We start from the raw sequence: 18,257 nt of genomic DNA, 5'->3' as shown, positions 1-18,257 counted from the left end.
AAATCATAGTCAATGTCATGAGACAAAGTGTATGTGAACTGCTGTATGGAAAGTGAATTTGCTCTGTAAATTTTCACCCAACTCACAATTAAAAAAAAAAAAATTCTTGTACAGATGAAAAGATGGAGAAACAGATCAGAAAGGGGAATTTACTTTGGTGACACAGTCACTTAATTGTAATAGATGTATGCACTGTAGTTGTCTACTTTTATAAGCTACTGTGTGCCACAGTATATTCACTCTGGCTGTGTGTAGAATACTGACTAGGGCTAGGAACTGTTCTTCACAGCCTTAAGTCTGTAGCTAAAGCTAGTTAATAACTGAAAAAAGTGAATAGAACCTGGAATCCAGATATTTTTATTTTGTCAGTACATATTCCTTGAAATCACAACTTGTCTACTAGTCACTGGACTTTAAGAAGGCAGCGTTATAAATTGGAAAGAATACTGGACCAAGTATAAAAGCACATGGGTTCTATTTCTTGCCTCTTGCTAATTGGTTGGGGGGCTGTGGGCAAGACATAACCAATCCTATAGCTTCTGTATTTTTTACCTCTTAAATGATTAGATTGGACAAGATGTTTCCTTAGGTCCATTCTGGACTTAAGTGTTCCTGAATATTTAAGTTGAAAAAGATTTTTAAAAAGATGTTTTGGATTGCATTTATCACATGAGAAATCTTCCTGAAATGTTGAAAGGAAACAGCTCTTAGGTTCATAGTGTCAATGAATCTTTTGAAAGTGACAATCTTCTTACATAAACCTAATAAAAAATAATATTAAAATAAAAATATAGATGTATATACTATTTTAAAGTGTATTCTATATAGAAGTTATATTATCTTGTCAAGACAACAAATATAGTCAAGAGTAATTCTGTATTTCAAAGGACAGATTGTTTAATAAGTAATACTACCCAATACTATATTCTCTCTGCAAACTCAAATTAGGTTATAATACCACCCAATGCTATCTTGTTGTGAATACAAATAAATCCAGGAATTGATAATGCCGTTCAAATTTAGACTTGGATATGAAAATAGCTTACTGGGCAATCCCTTATGTGTCTGGTAGCATAGTGCCTAAGGCACTTGACTGCTAACCAGAAGGCTGGCAGTTCAAACCAACCAGACACTCCTCAGAAGGAAGGTTGGGCAATCTACTTCCGTAGTGATACCACCTCAGAAACCCAAGGAGGGGTCGCTGTAAGTTGGATCCACCTCAATGGCAGTGCATTTGGTTTGGTTTGGTGTTATTGTGCATCAATCTGAGAAACTGCTGTGGTTTTTGGAAATGGATTTTTTGGAAATGGATTTGAATCAGATGAAACTAGTGTACTACTTGCCCAGAGAAAATGATGCCATTTGTAGAGTACCTGGGGAGGTTGCATGTCATTTTTTAGCCTTATTGAGGGCTGAGGGTTGCAGAATGCAGGCCATATCCACCCTATTTATGAGATTGCCACGTGCTGTGGTTCACTCATTGGGCAGCTCTGGGTTATGGCAGGCTATGAGACATGCATCTCTTATGGAACCTGAATAGATGGCAGTCAGGACATAAGAAAGTTATTCCTTTCTCAGTTTCTGTCAGGACTGATTTCTTCCCGGGGGAAAAGCTCAGTGTACTGCTAGGGTGTTTCTAACCCCTCTCTTATTTACAAACCACCTTTGTAACAAAATGAACGTCAACCATGCAACTCAATGCCTTTTGCAAAGAAAAACCGAAAAAAGAAAAAAAAACAGTATCTAGCTATAATTTTTAAACCTTGATTTGTTCACTATTTTTACTGACATCTTCTATTTATAACAAACAACACTACTGTGTTAGTGATGGTGGCAACATAATGTATTCTATTAAAATGGATTTATTTAACCCCTAAAGGTATGTCGATTGAAAGAAATCTTATTTAGCAAATAATATTACATAGCTGGCAAGAATTTCTAAGATGCAATGCAAATGATTCAAACATGGGAAATACTGTACTGGTGGAAAATATGCTTAACTGGAAAAGAAGAAACTTTATTGCTGAATCGAATTCTAGCCCTGTCACTAATTACTGGATTGTTCTAGCACAAGATGGTGAATTTGTCATGCCTCTGTGTCCTCTTATCCAATAAGTATAATAGCATTTAATAAATAGATCTCCTTTTCCATTTATCCAATGAGCATGATAGCATTTGCCAAGCTACCTAATGTAATGATTATAGGTAAATAATGGATAGTAAAATACTATAAAAGTGGAAAATTTTGTGTACATGAATTTCCTTATTATGTATCTGAAAACTCTCTGTCTCTTTCTTTTTCTCACTATCCCAGACAATAAACACTATTATAGTCATTTAGGCAGGATAATGCTATACTTGTTTCTTGCATGGCTCATGATACAGCAGGGTATGTTCATCTGTGTTTGAGAAGGAAAGAGAAACTGGCTTAAGGTGTGCTGTTTCTACTCTGATATTATTCCTAAACACAAAATCTGTAGTTGTCTTCTTCAGATTGATTATATCTGCTTATTTTTTACTGTTTTCTATGATGATAAAAAAAGAAGCTTTAAAACTAAATTATGTTTAGAAAATGAACATCATTATAGATTTTGTTTATCTCAGAGTCTATGAAGAATATTATGACCTGCCTGAATATTTAGAAGTGTTAAAAAATAATGGAATTTGGCTGCATAACAAAATTGTTTCTTATCCGGATATAATATGTGAGCTCTTGCTTACTGTATATTTTTATTATGTCTAAAATCTTAAAATTTTCTATGTAATAGAGTGTAGTTCTTCACAAAAGATATTTTGCTGTAATATTTTGGACTGTAATTTCCCCTAGATTTCAGAATGTCTTTTTCCAATTTAATCTGTTTATTTTACTTGAAACTAATATTGTTATTTTGATTAAGATATAATGGTTCAGTTTAGTATCAGTTGATTAATGATACCAGGCTTATGGCTGTATTTTATTCTGAAGCAAACATAAACCTGATTCCCAAGTTATCAATTCATTGTATCAAATAGAGAATATCCACACACATATAAATACAGATAATCTCAGAGTCACAAATGTCCAAAAACAGAAGATTTATACTTACGAACCAACCACCATTATGGTTATTACATTAAAAGTCCAAGATACACATACCCACTCACTGCCATCGAGTCAGCTCCAACTCATAATGACCCCTCCTTGGGTTTCTGAGGCAGTATCACTACAGAAGTAGACTGCCCAACCTTCCTTCAAGGAGCGGCTGGTCGATTTGAACCACCAGCCTTCTGGTTAGCATTCAGATGCCTTTGGCAGTGCCACCAGAGCTCCCAAGATACATATAATGGTTCATCATAACAAGCAGGCACTACTTTGCGATGAGCATCAAAACATTCTTCTTATTATTGCTGTTTTATTATGTCAAAGATGTTTTAGAATATCTAGAAGTGTTTCTTTAATATTTTTATGCGTAGAAAGGTATACTATATACTAAGGCAAATGTTTGACTAACTAATGTGAGATACAAACCATACCTAGCTATTTTGACTTATGTACAAATTTTACCTAAAGACAGATTTAGGAATGGAGCCATTTTGTAATCCAGGGACTGCCTGTAATGTCAGCAATTGTGGTTTCATTCCATTCTATTAAGCAAAGCTATTTAAACAATGTTGCTGCTGGATTAGGAAATCTAGATACTCTTCTCTCATTCCTTTATAAATACTATGTATGTTTTTTTAAAAGAAGCCTCACAGCCTTTGAGTCAATTCCAACTCAGCAACCCCCATTGGATTTCCAGGGTAGGTTGCTCCATCTTTATAGAAGTAGGTTGCTCCATCTTCCTTCCATGGAGTGGCTGGTGAGTTTGAATTGCTGACTTTCTGGCTAGCAGTCAAATGCCTTAGGCACTGTGCCACCAGAGCTCCTTGTGATCTATGGGCAGTGACCCTCAAACTTGAATGGTCATCAGAATCACCCCTGGAGAGCTTGCCAAACAGATTTGTAGACCCTCATCCATAGTGTTTCTGATTCTGCAGGTCTGGGATGAGGCCAGAAAATTTACATTTGCAACAGTTTCAGTGATGCTGATGATGGTGTTCTGGGGAATCACACTGTGAGAACCATTGGTGTAGGGGAAGGAAACAGTGCAGCAGAGTGGTGAAGGTCATGGACTTCAGTGATAGGCATTGATTTCAACCCTAGTTTTGACACTAGCTGCATAACATGGACAAGTTAGGGACCAGCTTTGCCATTTGTATAATAAAAATTGATATTGAATTGGTATTATTGAATGAAATAATACATATTAAGTTCTTAGAACTATTAGTGTTAATAGAGAAGAATATACAAATTTATGTCAGTTAAATTGCAGGAAGTTTATTGGCTTTTGCTAAGGAGGCTGGATAGATGGCTTTCATGGAAGATATTTTTTCTATGATAAATGTTCTGAGTTTGAAGAAAATTCTCTGGTAGCATAGTGTCTAAGGCATTTGACTCCTAACCAGAAGTCTGGCAGTTCAAACCCACCAGCCACTCCTCAGAAGGAAGGTTTGCAATCTACTTCTGTAGAGATACTGCATCAGAAACCCAAGGAGGTGTCGCTATGAGTCCGGTCTGACTCGACGGCACATAACAACAACAACAGTAAAAGAAAATTCAGTGAAAAGTAGTGCCTTTAGTGAAAGCAGTTAGGAGAGTGTGTAGGAGAATGTAACCCAGATTACAGTTTAAGCAAAAATGTATCTGTTTGTGAAACAAGTTTCTCAATACTTGGAACTTACTGCATTTGTTTCTTTCCTTCTCTTAGCAACAAGAACAAGACCCCACAAATCTATACATCTCAAATCTCCCCATTTCTATGGATGAGCAAGAACTTGAGAATATGCTGAAACCCTTCGGACATGTCATTTCCACGAGAATACTAAGAGATGCTAATGGAGTCAGCAGAGGAGTTGGCTTCGCCAGGTAAACCCCCTTGCTCTGTTAATATTCTGTCCTTATTGTTCCTTTTTAATTACATTTGTTTCTAGTATTAAGGCCCAAAGCAAGAGAATCTGCAAAAAAATTAACAACAAAAAAAGTTTTATCAAAGCATCTCTCTTTGTATCTTTGCTTTGAGCCAAAGGATTTCAATGTAATTATAAATACATTGTACTTGCTAAAATATGTACACAGAATGTTTATATGTGTCTTGATTCATAATGATATGCAAACTCATTTCCCAGGCCTCTTTGTGCCTGTAGAGTCACAAAATCAGATGCTGCCGGTTTCTGGCAGGGATAATAAATGCCCAGAACCTCAAAGCAAAAGCCCAGGTGATGAACAAAGCATCCAAATGTTTTTGCACTGCTTTACTGAGAAGAGAGATGGTAAGATTTCTAAGTAAGGAGAAGAGGGGGAAGATTTAGGAAAACATGGTTTGGTGGAAAGTCCCAGGGGACTGAGAAATATAAGGGGAGGTCAAGGGGGTATTTTGCATTTAAGAGGCCCTGTCTGTGTGTTTCTGATGTTTTAGGGACAGGAAAAAAAGTAAATTGTTCTTCTTTTGTGGTTGTAAAGTTCATTTTAACTTTAAAGGAATGTTTACAAAAGAGGATTGAAGCCAGGAATGAAGTTAAAATGGTTGTACCTGCTCTACTTTCATGAAAAACAAAACTAGAAGAACCACAGAGAAAAAGAAACTGCTCCAGAAGAAAGAAGTAAAGCAAAAGCCTTGTCTCAATGCTTTGGTGCATTTACCTGTGTCTCCAGCTGACAGCATGGCTGAATGGAAGGAAGTTATGTGCCATATCTGAAGTCAGCCCATTGCAGACAGACTGTCCATGTAGGATGAGCCCTCCTATGACTTGGAAACCATTCTAAATCAACGTTGGTTAACTCACCTTGGAAGATAGCAAATTGTATTGTAAATGCCAAGTGATCTCTCACTAGACTTCTTTGAGGTCAAGGAGCATGTCTTAAAATTCCTTTTATTACCCACAATAATTTACACATAGCAGATGAGTAGACATATATGCAAGAGACATGGTTAATTATTTGACTTGAAATAGGCAGAATGAGGAAAATCATGACTTGATTTTCATGGTCAAGGCAGAGCTAATGACACTACCTGATACTCTGGGTTTTGCCAATCTGGTTATTTCCTGAGAATATACAACCTGCTATTGGAGGTTTGGTGGTGTAGTGCCTAACGCATTTGACTGCTAACCAGAAAGCTGGTGGTTAAAACCCACCAGCCACCCCTTAGAAGGAAGATTGGGCAATGTACGTTCATAGATATACCACCTCAGAAACCCAAGGAGGAGCTGGTATGAGTCGAATGGACTTGACGGCAGTGACTTTGGTGTAGATTGGAGGATTGAACAGGGAGGGCATTCACTAAAGTGACTGGAATGTTTCACTTTACATAATATGGGACTTCCCAACTTCCTTTAGTTCTTCTTCCTAACCCAATTTAAAACAAAACAAAACAAAACAAAAAACCTTCCTCTGTAACAAATTAATTTCTCTGTAACAAATTTGTGCTCCTACTGAGAAATGAGCATATTTCAAATTAATCAAGAGAACATATTTTCTAAGGCAGTGTGTACTGATGTTTTTAAAACAAAGAAATTTTTGTTTTTTGGCTACAAAATTGGGTTAGTCATTTCTTTTACATTTATCTTTTCTGGACACAGAGTTTGCCTGAAAGGAAGCATATTTTCTTAAGTGCAGAGCCAAGTAACGCACATTGTAAAAGGCAAACTATAACCATAGCATAGGATATCATGAAATGATAAAACTTCACAAAGTTCTTTCCTTTAGAACAATGGAAAGCAGAGTTTTGAGTTATTTTATGCCTGATGTGACAGCAAACTTTTTCCTCCTGCTGTACATTTTGTATATAGAAGCAACAATGGTGTTAAATATGTAAATCATATCATGTAAAGAACCTGGTTACAACCCTTACATGTAACCTGAGTGATTGGATTTGCTGACCTCAGCATCATCCCTGACCTTTCTCACCTGTCTTACCTCTTCCTGCCTCATGTAGAGCACAAGCCAGGAATCTTCTCTTTCCCTGGCTTCTGCTTCCTCATACACTAAGTATCAGCTTGTATGCCATATCTTAAAAAACCTTCACTGTCCTCCAACTGCAGACGTCAGACAGTGTTAGGTGCTCTTGTTTCGGGTCCTGTAAAAGTTTTTTTGTTGTAGTTGTCTTTTTCTTCTTTTTTTTCCATATAATTTATTATAATTAAATTCAGTTAGTTTTGTGTAGATTTACTTATTTAATGTCTGTGTTCCCCCACTAGATTGCACTTGACATTAAATTAGGGATCATGTCAGCTGTTTTTCATTTTTGTATGAATTGTTGATTGGTTGGTTTACTGCATAATTACCTTTCTATGAAATCCCTGCCATGACTTGTCTGCCATTTTGTTGTACTGTGGTGGCTTGCATGTTGCTATGATGCTGGAAGCTCTGCCACTTGTATTTCAAATACCATCCAGGTCACCCACAGTGCACATGTTTCAGCAAATCTTCCAGACTAAGACAGGCTTGGAAGGAGGACATGGCCAGATCCACTTGGGCATGGGAAAACATGAATACTAGGAAAACATGGTTTGATACAGTTCTGGAAAATGAGCCTTCAGGTTGGAAGGCACTCAAAATAGCCTGGGGAAGAGCTGCCGCTTCAAAGGAGAGTCGATTTTAATGAATGAAATCAAGCTTTCAGGATCTTCATTGGCTGATGTGGCATGACTCATATGAGAAGAAACATCTTTAAGCATCCATTCATAATAAAAATGTGGAATGTAAAAAGTATGAATCTAGCAAAATAGGAAGTTGTAAAAAAGAAGTGGAATTCATAAAAATCAATATCCTGGGCATTGGTGAGCTGAAATTGACTTGTATTGGTCACTCTGAATCTGACAATCATATGGTCTACTATGCTTGGAATGACAAAGAATAATGGCATCACATTCATTGTCAAAAAGAATATTTCAAGATCTATCCTGAAGCACAGTGCTGTCAGTGATAGGATAATATCCATACGCCTACAAGGAAGACCAGTTAATAATACTACTATTCAAATTTACACACCAGCCACTAAAGCCAAAGATCAAGAAATTGAAGATTTTTGCCAACTTCTGCAGTCTAAAATCAAACAGATATTCAATCAAGGTGTGTTGATGATTACTAGTGATTGGAATGCAGAAGTTGGAAACAAAGAAAAATGTTGGTAGTTTGAAAATATGACCTTGGTGATAGAAATGATGAAAGAGATTACAGGATAGAATTTTGCAAGACCAATGAGTTATTTATGGCAAATATCTTTTTCAATACCACAAATGGCGACTATAGAGGTTGACCTCACCAGATGGAATACAAAGGTATCAAATTAACTACATCTGTAGGAAGAGGCAATGGAGAAGCTCAGTATCATCAGTCAGAACAAGGTCACGGGCTAATTGTGGAACAGGTCATCAACTACTCATATGCAAGTTCAAGCTGAAGCTGAAGGAAATGAAAACAAGTCCACAAGAGCCAAAATACAACCTTAATTATTTCCCATCTGAATTTAGCGACCATTTGAGAATAAATTTGATGTGTTGAACACCAACCAGCAAAGACCAGACAAGTTGTGGGATGACATCAAGAACATCACACATGAAGAAAGCGAAGGTCATCGAAAAGATAAGAAAGGAAGAAAAGACCACAATGGATGCCAGAAGAGACTCTAAAACTTGTTCTTGAAAGGAGAGTAGCTAAAGTGAAAGGCAGACATGATGAAGTAAAAGAGCTGAACAGAAGATATCAAGGGGCTGCTCAAGAAGACAAAATAACATATTATAATGAAATGTGCAAAGACCTGGAGTTAGAATATCAAAGAGGAAGAACATGCTTGGCATTTCTCAAAGTGAAACAACTGAAGAAAAATTTCAAACCTCGAGTTGCAATATTGAAGGATTCTATGGGCATAATATTAATGAAGGAAGCATCAAAAGAAGATGGAAGGAATACACAAATTGCTGTGTCAAAAAGAATTGGTCCGTGTTCAGCCATTTCAGGAGCTAACATATGACCAAGAACCTATGGTACTGAAGGAAAAAGTCAAAGCTTCACTGAAGGAATTGGTGAAAACCAAGCCTTCAGGAATTGACAGAATACCTATTGAGATATTTTAACAAATGGGTGCAATGCTGGAGGTGCTCACTCATTTATGCCAAGAAATTTGGGAGACAGCTGCCTGGTTAGATGACTGGGAGAGATCCATATTTGTGCCCATCCCAAAGAAAGATGATTCAATGGAATGCAGAAATTTTCTAATAATATCATTGATATCACATGTAATTAAAATTTTACTGAAGATCATTCAAAAATGGTTGCAGCAGTACCTTGGCAGAGAACTTCCAGAAATTCAAGCTGGACTCAGAAGAGGTTGTGGAATAAGGAGTATAATTGCTGATGTCAGATAGATCTTGGCTGAAAGCAGTGAATACCAGAAAGATGTTTACCTGTGTTTTATTGATTATGCAAGGGCATGTGCCTGTGTTTATCATAACAAATTATGGATAATGGGAATTCCAGAACACTTAATTGTGCTCATGAGGAACCTGTACAGAGACCAAAAGGCAGTCATTTGAACAGAACAAACAGATACTCTATGGTTTTAAATCAGGAAAGATATGTGTCAGTGCTATATCCTTTCACTGTACTTATTCAGTCTGTATGCTGAACACATAATCCAAGAAGCTAGGCTGTTTGAAGAAGAACAGGACATCAGTATTGGAGGAAGACCCAGTAACAACCTGAGATATGCAGATAACACATCCTTGCTTGCTGAAAGTGAAGAAGACTTGAAGCACTTACTAATAAAGGTTCAAAACTATAGTCTTTAGTGTGGATTACACCTCAACAGAAGGAAAACAAAAATCCTCACAAATGGACCAGTAAGCAACATTATGATAAATGGATAAAAGATTGAAGTTGTCAGGAATTTCATTTTACTTGGATCCACAATCAATGCCCATGGAATCAGCAGTCAAGAGATCAAGCAATGTGTTGCTTTGGGCAAATCTGCTACAAAGATCCTTTTAAAGTGTTGAAGACCAAAGATGCCATTTTAAATACTAAGGTGCACCTGACCAAAACTCTAGTATCTTCTCATATGCATGTGAGAGTCAGACAACAAATAAGAAAGAAGAACTGATGCATTTAAATTGAGGTGTTGGCAAAGAACATTCAGTGTACCTTGAACTGTTAGAAGAGAAAACAAATCTCTCTTGGAAGAAGTGTACCTGGAATTCTCCTTAGAAGCCAGAATGGCCAGACTGTCTCTCATACTTTGGTCATGTTATCAGAAGGAACTTGTTCCTGGAAAAGGATATCGTGCTTGGTAAAGTGGAGCATCAGCAAAAAAAGAAGGAAACCCTCAATGAGATGGATTGACACAGTGACTGTGACAGTGAACTCATGCATAGCAACAATTGTGAGACTTATGCAGGACCAGAAAATGTTTCATTCTGTTGTATGTAAGGTCATTATGTTCAGAACCAATTTGAGAACACCTAACAATAAAAACTTAAAATACCTGAATAGCTATACTCAAAGCAAGTTTTGAGCTTTGAATATGAATAATTAGCATTAACTTCCAATACTGAAACTTAGGTATTTGTACTCTAAATCATAGATTTTCTAATTTTAGAAGGTGGCAAGTTGTTGTAAAAGGAAAACATAGGTTGAAGTTAAGACAATAATTTCTAAAACACCTAAGAAATTAAATATGAAACAGTCTATCTTGATTTTGTAAGAAGCTACAAAACCAATGCACAGTAAGTATTCCATCTCTGTGTATCTTAGACATTAAATTGTGAGGAGCAGAATTTCATATGATTTATTTAATTTGATAGACTAGGTTGGGAGCTCTGGTAGCATAGTGGCTAAGGCACTTGACTGCTAACCAGAAGGCTGGCAGTTCAAACCCACCAGCCACTCCTCGGAAGGAAGATGGGGCAATCTACTTCCATAGTGATACTGTCTCGGAAACCCAAGGAGGGGTCGCTATGAGTCGGGTCCGACTCGACGGCACATAACAACAACAACAACAACAACAACACGTTTATTAATTTAATTTTAACTGTACTATAAGTAAGTAGAGCTGCCTAAATTCCTGCTTCTTGAAATATATTGATCATTCAGACCTTTGCATGTGCTTTCTTTCTCTTTCTAATACAATCCCCTCTCATTTTACACTCAGCCATTCTCAGTGGGAGTTTCCTCTCCGAACTTACAAAGCAGAGATGATTTGACTTGTTATTTTCTCAGTTCATTGAAGGGTGGTCCATAGTTAGTGAGAGAAGTTAATGGATAATATACAATAGATGGCTGTCCTACAGTGGTTCTCAAAGTACAGTTCCCAGGTCAGCAACAACAATATCACCTGGGAACTTGCTAGAAATGCAGACTGTTGGGCCTCATCCTGATATACTGAATCATCAATCTGGAGGGTGGGGCCCACCAAGCTGTGTACTCAAAAACCCTTACACTGTTGATATCTAAAGTTTAAGAACCGTTGTCTTCGTGCATTAGGGCTGGTTCTCAGGATCATCTGGAAGGCCCATAAAAATGCACATTGTGGTTCTACTCCTGGAGTTTCTGATTGTGTATATCTGGGGTGGGCCTCGATAATATGCACTTCTAACAAGTTCCCTGGTAACGCTGACACTGCTGATCCAGGAACACAATCTGAGAACCACTGCTCTAAAGTCTTCTCTGAATTTTCCAGGTGGAATTGGTTTCTTTTCATGCCTGTATCACACCGTACCACTTTCTCAAAATGTATTTATGATGACCCTTTTTCCCTTCGTGTTCCTCAAGGTTAGAAACCATTCCTTGTTCTTCATATATGTTCCAGTACCTAGAATGTTATCTGACATGTACTTGATCTTCAGCAAAGTTTTTATGATGATTGGATGAAATCACTGTTTTTGAGGGTTTGTTTGTTTGTTTGTTTGTTTGTTATAGCAACACAGAGAAAGACAGCATTTGATGGTAATGATCAGGCAAATTCTGATATAAAAAGTTATAGCATGTTGGAGCAAACCTCAGTAGCTCAGCCCAAGTATTATTGGTACACAAGTTGTTTCTGCCTCTAAGAGTTCACAGTGACACAGGCATTATTAAAATAATACTATTGTTTGATTGAGAGAACAGCCAGCCTGTAATTATTCCTGGTAAATTTTTGTACGTATCTCTTGAAGTCATGACTATCTTGAGTCTTGAGACCTGAATAACTCAGCAGGCTTCATTTTAAATGTTACCATTGGTCACTTGTAACCACCAGGTGAGGTTCCTGATCCATATGCAGCAGATCTGAAAATTCTTGAGTAGAAGGAATGTCCCCCATTACTATACTTCTTGGAAGCTATATATTAATCTTTTTGATAACTATCTCTCAAAGTAAAGTAGTGTCTTCGTTTTATATTTAAATTACTGAACTTCAAAGCATTGATTTCAATGCCAGTAGGATGCACAGACAGCACAATTACAAGCATTTCAAAGTTTCTGAAGCTCTAGATAGTGTCTGAGACTACAGACATTTTATTTTATTAGTTGTTGTTGTTTTTCCTTACTGTCATGTAACTTAAAACAATTTCTTAAGATCCACTCCTCTACAGGCAGTGTTTTATAGCCAAGTCATAAACCTCTGAAAACAGAAGTTTATGATGGGAATGCTGACAGTCAGACCCACTACTGCAAAGCTCATGAGTGCCAACAGACTACCTTGCCTGCCAGGGTGAGGATCAGGACATAAATCAGCTAGATTCTGGAGGGACAAAACTGTGTGTTCATGTTATCCATTTCCAATTCCCAGAAACATGAGCCCATTTGTCCAACAAAAATCACATTGAAAGAATGTTATAAGAGGCCAGTAAAGAATGGCCCAAAGTGGAGAAGGAATGGGGGCATAGAGTAAGCATTCACAGTTAATCCAGCCCCAACATCTGGGAACATAGACCCTCTTGGAGAAATTCATTTACTGTCCCCTGGTGAGCTAAAGAGCGTGAGAGACTGATGAGAGCAGAGACCTTTGTGTGTTGCAGTATTTTTCACCCCTCTTCAGTTTTGGTTTCAGTACTCTTAATTTGATTCTCATGGAGCTTTGTTTGAATGACTTTTAACATATGCGTAGCTCTGTGTTGCACCTCTCCCTACTGAATTAACAAGTTCTCTGAATAAGTAATTAAGGTTTTCTGTCCTTTCACAACATTGACAAAGAAAATAATTATGGTTTTAAGAAGACAAATATTAGCCTAATTTTAAAAAAAATCAGTATAAATAGCAAGCTAGAAGGTTTTTTTTTTTTTTTTTTTTGGAGGGATGTGTTTTCTTTTAATAAGTTGAAGTATCCTTAAAATTTTACTGGTTTACCATCTATTGCTTGATACCTCTTCTTCCTTCCTATCCTCTCCTACCTTCTGAAACACAAGGCGAACATTGATTCTGAATAAACATAGAGAAAATTTGTTGTTGTTGTTATGTACCGTCGATTCGAACCCGACTCATAGTGACCCCTCCTTGGGTTTCTGAGGCAGTATCACTACGGAAGTAGATTGCCCCATCTTCCTTCCGAGGGGTTTGAACCACCAGCCTTCTGGTTAGCAGTCAAGTGCCTTAGCCACTATGCTACCAGAGCTCCCAATAGGAATTTAAAAAAAAATTATAAAGCAAATGCCAACACTTACTTTGTAGGCAAATATACAATCCTTTAAAATCACCATTAAGTCTGTCAACATTTGTTTTTTATTATTCAGGATTTGGGATTTGTTTTTATTATATCTACCTTGAATTCATCTTTCCATTAATGATTCCTCCTTTACCTTCTTTGGCAGTTCTTGTTGTTGTTGTTTTGCCGTCGAGTCGGCCCCAACTCATAGCGACCCCTCCTTGGGTTCCCGAGGCAGTATCACTACGGAAGTAGGATTGCCCAACCTTCCTTCCGAGGAGTGGCTGGTGGGTTTGAACCGCCAGCCTTCTGGTGAGCAATCAGGTGCCTTAGGCACTATGCTACCAGAGCTCCTTGGCAGTTCTTAGGCCATTATAATTAGTATCTAAAACACTTGGAACAAGGAAATCAAATGTGACCGAAGAAAATATCTAAAATATAAATGTAGTGATTAGTAATCTCCAAACCACAGCTGTGTTTGCACAGAAACAGGTTACAATTGTATTTGCTGAATCTGAGGGAAATAAGGGCCATTATATTGTATTCCTTTTGGTAATTTTAGTTCCTGTCCTAATTGCTGACAGATGTGATCCACTGAGGAGTATACTCCAGGTCCACCCTCTAGCTTCTTCATCTTTTTTCTTGTTTTTTGTGTGTCTTCTTTAACCCTCATCTGTTTCTTGTCATTACCTCTTTGTTTTTCTTTCTCTTACCATCAGAAAGTGGAAAGTCATGATCATAGCTAGAGAAGGCAAATATTCTGCTATTTTTCTCCATATATTTTGAGCCCTGGGTTCCAGAACCACAACTAACCCCTCAACCAAGCAAATACACAATTAATTAAAATGTATCAAATAATCCACTATTCTGAAATTTCCTGAACTCAATTCCTGTTCTATGCATGCTCTTGTGAAAATTTGGAGAAGAGGAACATACACTGTATCCTTTCATTATTATAAAGTTAAAATCACTAGATCCCAGAGCCTTCTCTCTGCAGGATGGAAGGAAAGGTCTGTAAAAGGAAAGCTATGAAACTGAAGTTAGAAAACTTTGTTACCTTGAGATTAGAAATGGAGGCCAATCAATGTGCTCGGGGGGGGGGGGGCGGCTGGGAAAATCTCTCTTTGTCCTGTACCCACTGTAGGCACAAACTGTGATAGACACTCAGGGCACTTAGAAGGCTATGGGGATTTGAAACAGGTTGTCAGCATTTGATCAATAGAAAAGAAATCCTTGGAGGTCTAGCACAATATTCTCTGGACTAGATGTTTGATTCTCTTTTCCTTAGTATCTATTCCACACTATAAGAGGTTAAAAATAGGGGACGTGCTTCCTGTGAGTTGGACCAATCTGTTGCTTTTCTGTCTTCACATGGTCATAAACTTGGCTTTAGTTTACATCTCAGTTTTGTACCTCCTACCTGTGTGTTTTGGGACCAGTTACTTAAACTCTGTGAGTCTCCTTTTCTGATACATAAAATGTATTCCTTTATTCATCAATAAATATACTTTTAGTACTGTTTGTATTCCAGTCATTGTTCCTGATGGAGTAATTCAAAGGTTTATCATAAAAGATCTGCTTTTCTACTGCTATCACATATATAATCAAATATATAATACATATAATTAAATATGCAATCATATATATAGTCAAATATCAAATAATTAGTGTTATAAAATATAAAGTGTTTTAAAAGAAAACAAATGGGTATGATAGGAAGTATTGGGGATGAGGTTGAGAAATAAGAAGGTAGGGATATGAAGGCCTTTTGAAGAGGTAACATTTAAATGAGATGCAAATGATAAGAAGAAACCAATCTTGAGAATCTCTTGGTTGGGGGTGGGGAAGGCAGTTAGTTTCCTGTTAAAGGGAAAAAAGAGTAGAAGATGTAAGGTGGGGACCCAGTTTGGCATGTTTGAGAAACAGAAATAAGGCAAAGTTGTTAGACCACAGAGAATGGGAAAGAGATGCAGTAGATAATGATATCCAGGGATGAAATACAGCCATAGTTAAAAGAAATAGATAAATATGGTAATGCACTCCAGTGGCATTTAATGGCAACACTTGACTGGCACATAATATACTTATTAATTCCTTCTTTATCTCAGTTTTAATTTTTTAATTTATGTTCTCTCATTTCATTATCAGAAGTCCTTTTGAAAACATCAATCTATGGTTAAAAAATAGATTTAGAATATTATGCATGTGGACAAGGGTTCAGTGAGGGCAGCAATTCCCAGATACAGTGTAAGGAAAACTTTTTTTTTTTTTCCCCTTCCATTTTCCTTGAAGCACACAGGCTCTGGTTTACCCTTCTGTTCATCTATGTTTCATTGTTTTATAGTATATCCGTCAGGGTGCTGGCTGGAAGCAGAATTTCACTCAGATGATTGAACTGAGGAGCTAGAATGAAGGATTATTGACAGAAGTTTGGGTAAAGTTAAGGAAACTGATGAGGGGATGTTGAGATGGTCAGAGACCAGCAAGAGCGGGAAGCCCTTACCACCCCTAGGAGTGAAGGGGAAAATGGAGAGACAAGGAGGAGAGGCTGCCTGGCATGAGGTGTAGTTAGGGAGGGATAGGACCACAGTTAGACTCACTGCCAGGTGTGGCATATGCTACTTTGTCTTAGGATGAATAATTGATAGCGGCTGGTAGAGACAATGGGAAACAGACTCTGGAAGCTCCAGCCCATGATTACTATGCAGAAAACATGGTTTTGACCATCTCATTTTTTCAAGGAGAGTCAGAAATTTAAATTTTCATGTGATGTCTTCCAATTTTTTACTGTTGACAACTATTTCCATTTTTCTGAATACTCTTGGTAATTCAAACAAAATTTGACCTATGGTCTGAAGCTTAGGACACCTAACACAGAACTCCAGAACAGTGATTTTCACCTTGACTGCATAGTAGAGTCACCTGCCTGGCATTTAAAACTATATGCCTGGGCCTCAACCCAAATCAATTAAGTTACAATCTTCCTAGTTTACAGCCTAGGTATGGGTATTTTAAAAAAACAATAATTTCCTGAAAATGTTAATGTATGGCCATTTTTAATGAACGCTGGTAGCATAGTGCCTAAGGAGCTTAACTGCTAACCAAGGAGGCTGGTGGTTCAAACCCACCAGCCACTCCTCGGAAGAAAGGTTGGGCAATCTACTTCTGTAGTGATACTGCCTGAGAAACCCAAGGGAAGGGGTCGCTATGAATCAGGTCCGACTCGATGGCACATAACAACAACAACATTTTAGAATAATTTTACGTTTACAGTAAGAAAAGTTGCAGTGATCATGTAGAGTTCCCATACACCCCACATCCAGTTTCCCCCATTCTTGATACCTTGTGTTACTATGACACTTTTCACAGTTAAGAAACTGACATTGGTACATTGTTTTTAACTAAATTCCAGACTTTATTTTGCCAATTATTCCATTAATACCCTCTTTCTGTTCTAGGATCCAATCCAGGGTACCACATTGCATTTAGTTGTCATGTCTCACCAGTCTGCTCTGGTCTGTGACAGTTTCCCTGTCTCTCCTTGTTTTCCTGAGGAATACTGGCCAGGTATCCTGAAGACCTTCCCCTACCCCTGTCTGGGTTTGTCTGAAGTTTTTCTCATGATTAGACTTGGATTATGGGTTTAGGGATAGAGTGCTATGAAGGTGAAACACCGTTCTTGTCATATCAGGGAATGTAACACCATGTTGGCCTGGGTGGACTAGAGATAACAGGACCCATGCAGCTGTGGAACAGATTGAAATCATCAATATGGGAAATCAGAAAGGAAGACTAAGAGACCAGCTATGGAGCTCCATCTCTTCCAAATAAACCATCTGAATTGAGAGTTAAGAGATACAGGTTCTATTCTAGGATCACTCACCAACTTGTCTTTATAGAAGCCCACCACAAGTTCCCAAAGACAGTTTCTTCATCTGTATACTAGAAAAGTTAATATCTCAGGCCATTTCCAGTCCTGAAATTACACAATCCTAAAACTTCGGGGTAGTTTTCATGAGTCAAAAAATGTCTACTATTACATTTCCTAAGAGGGGTGAGTTGTGCTGAGCACGGTATCACCAAAATATCTGGATTTCTGCAAAGACAGTGTGGCCACTCTGCACCACTATTTGTCATTCATCACACTTGCATTCTTAGAATGTCAGGCACCTGGCAGAAAGAACAAAGAATACAAAACTCTAAGAAGATAATTCTATTTATTCACTCATCATTGTCTCCAGCACACATTAGTATTCCTTCTTTTACACAGATAAAGAAATAAGTGACATAATTTATTTTTGAGATATCAGAAGGAATGCATACATATTTAGTATTTTAAAAAATCTTTTCATATTGACCCTTTGCATAAGTCTTACCAGACATGAGGATGGCTGGCTATAATGCCAGAAGCCCTCAGTTGCCAATAATTTGTCCAGGGCCTGTGATTCCAAAACCCCAAACATTTCTCAATAGTTGTTGTTGTTGTTGTTATGTGCCGTCGAGTCGGCCCCGACTCATAGCGACCCCTCCTTGGGTTTCCGAGGCAGTATCACTACGGAAGTA

The 18,257-nt window shown here is 37.7% G+C and overlaps 1 protein-coding gene across 1 annotated transcript in view; it reads left to right on the top strand.

The window, feature by feature from the left end:
- RBMS3 (RNA binding motif single stranded interacting protein 3) overlaps positions 1–18,257 on the top strand; it is a 1,212,798-nt gene that overhangs the window by 795,390 nt on the left and 399,151 nt on the right. Inside the window, exons 5-6 of the mRNA XM_042780448.1 lie at positions 4,788–4,945; positions 15,573–15,582. Coding sequence (XP_042636382.1) covers positions 4,788–4,945; positions 15,573–15,582 — 168 coding nt within the window. The remainder of the gene's footprint in view (positions 1–4,787; positions 4,946–15,572; positions 15,583–18,257) is intronic.

This window comes from Orycteropus afer, unplaced genomic scaffold (assembly GCF_000298275.1).
Source record: "Orycteropus afer afer isolate SDZICR_OR568_19922 unplaced genomic scaffold, OryAfe1.0 scaffold00003, whole genome shotgun sequence".
In the NCBI taxonomy this organism is placed as follows: domain Eukaryota; kingdom Metazoa; phylum Chordata; class Mammalia; order Tubulidentata; family Orycteropodidae; genus Orycteropus; species Orycteropus afer.
The sequence above is the reverse complement of the archived record's forward strand: the minus strand, read 5'-3'. Positions and strand labels throughout refer to the sequence as shown.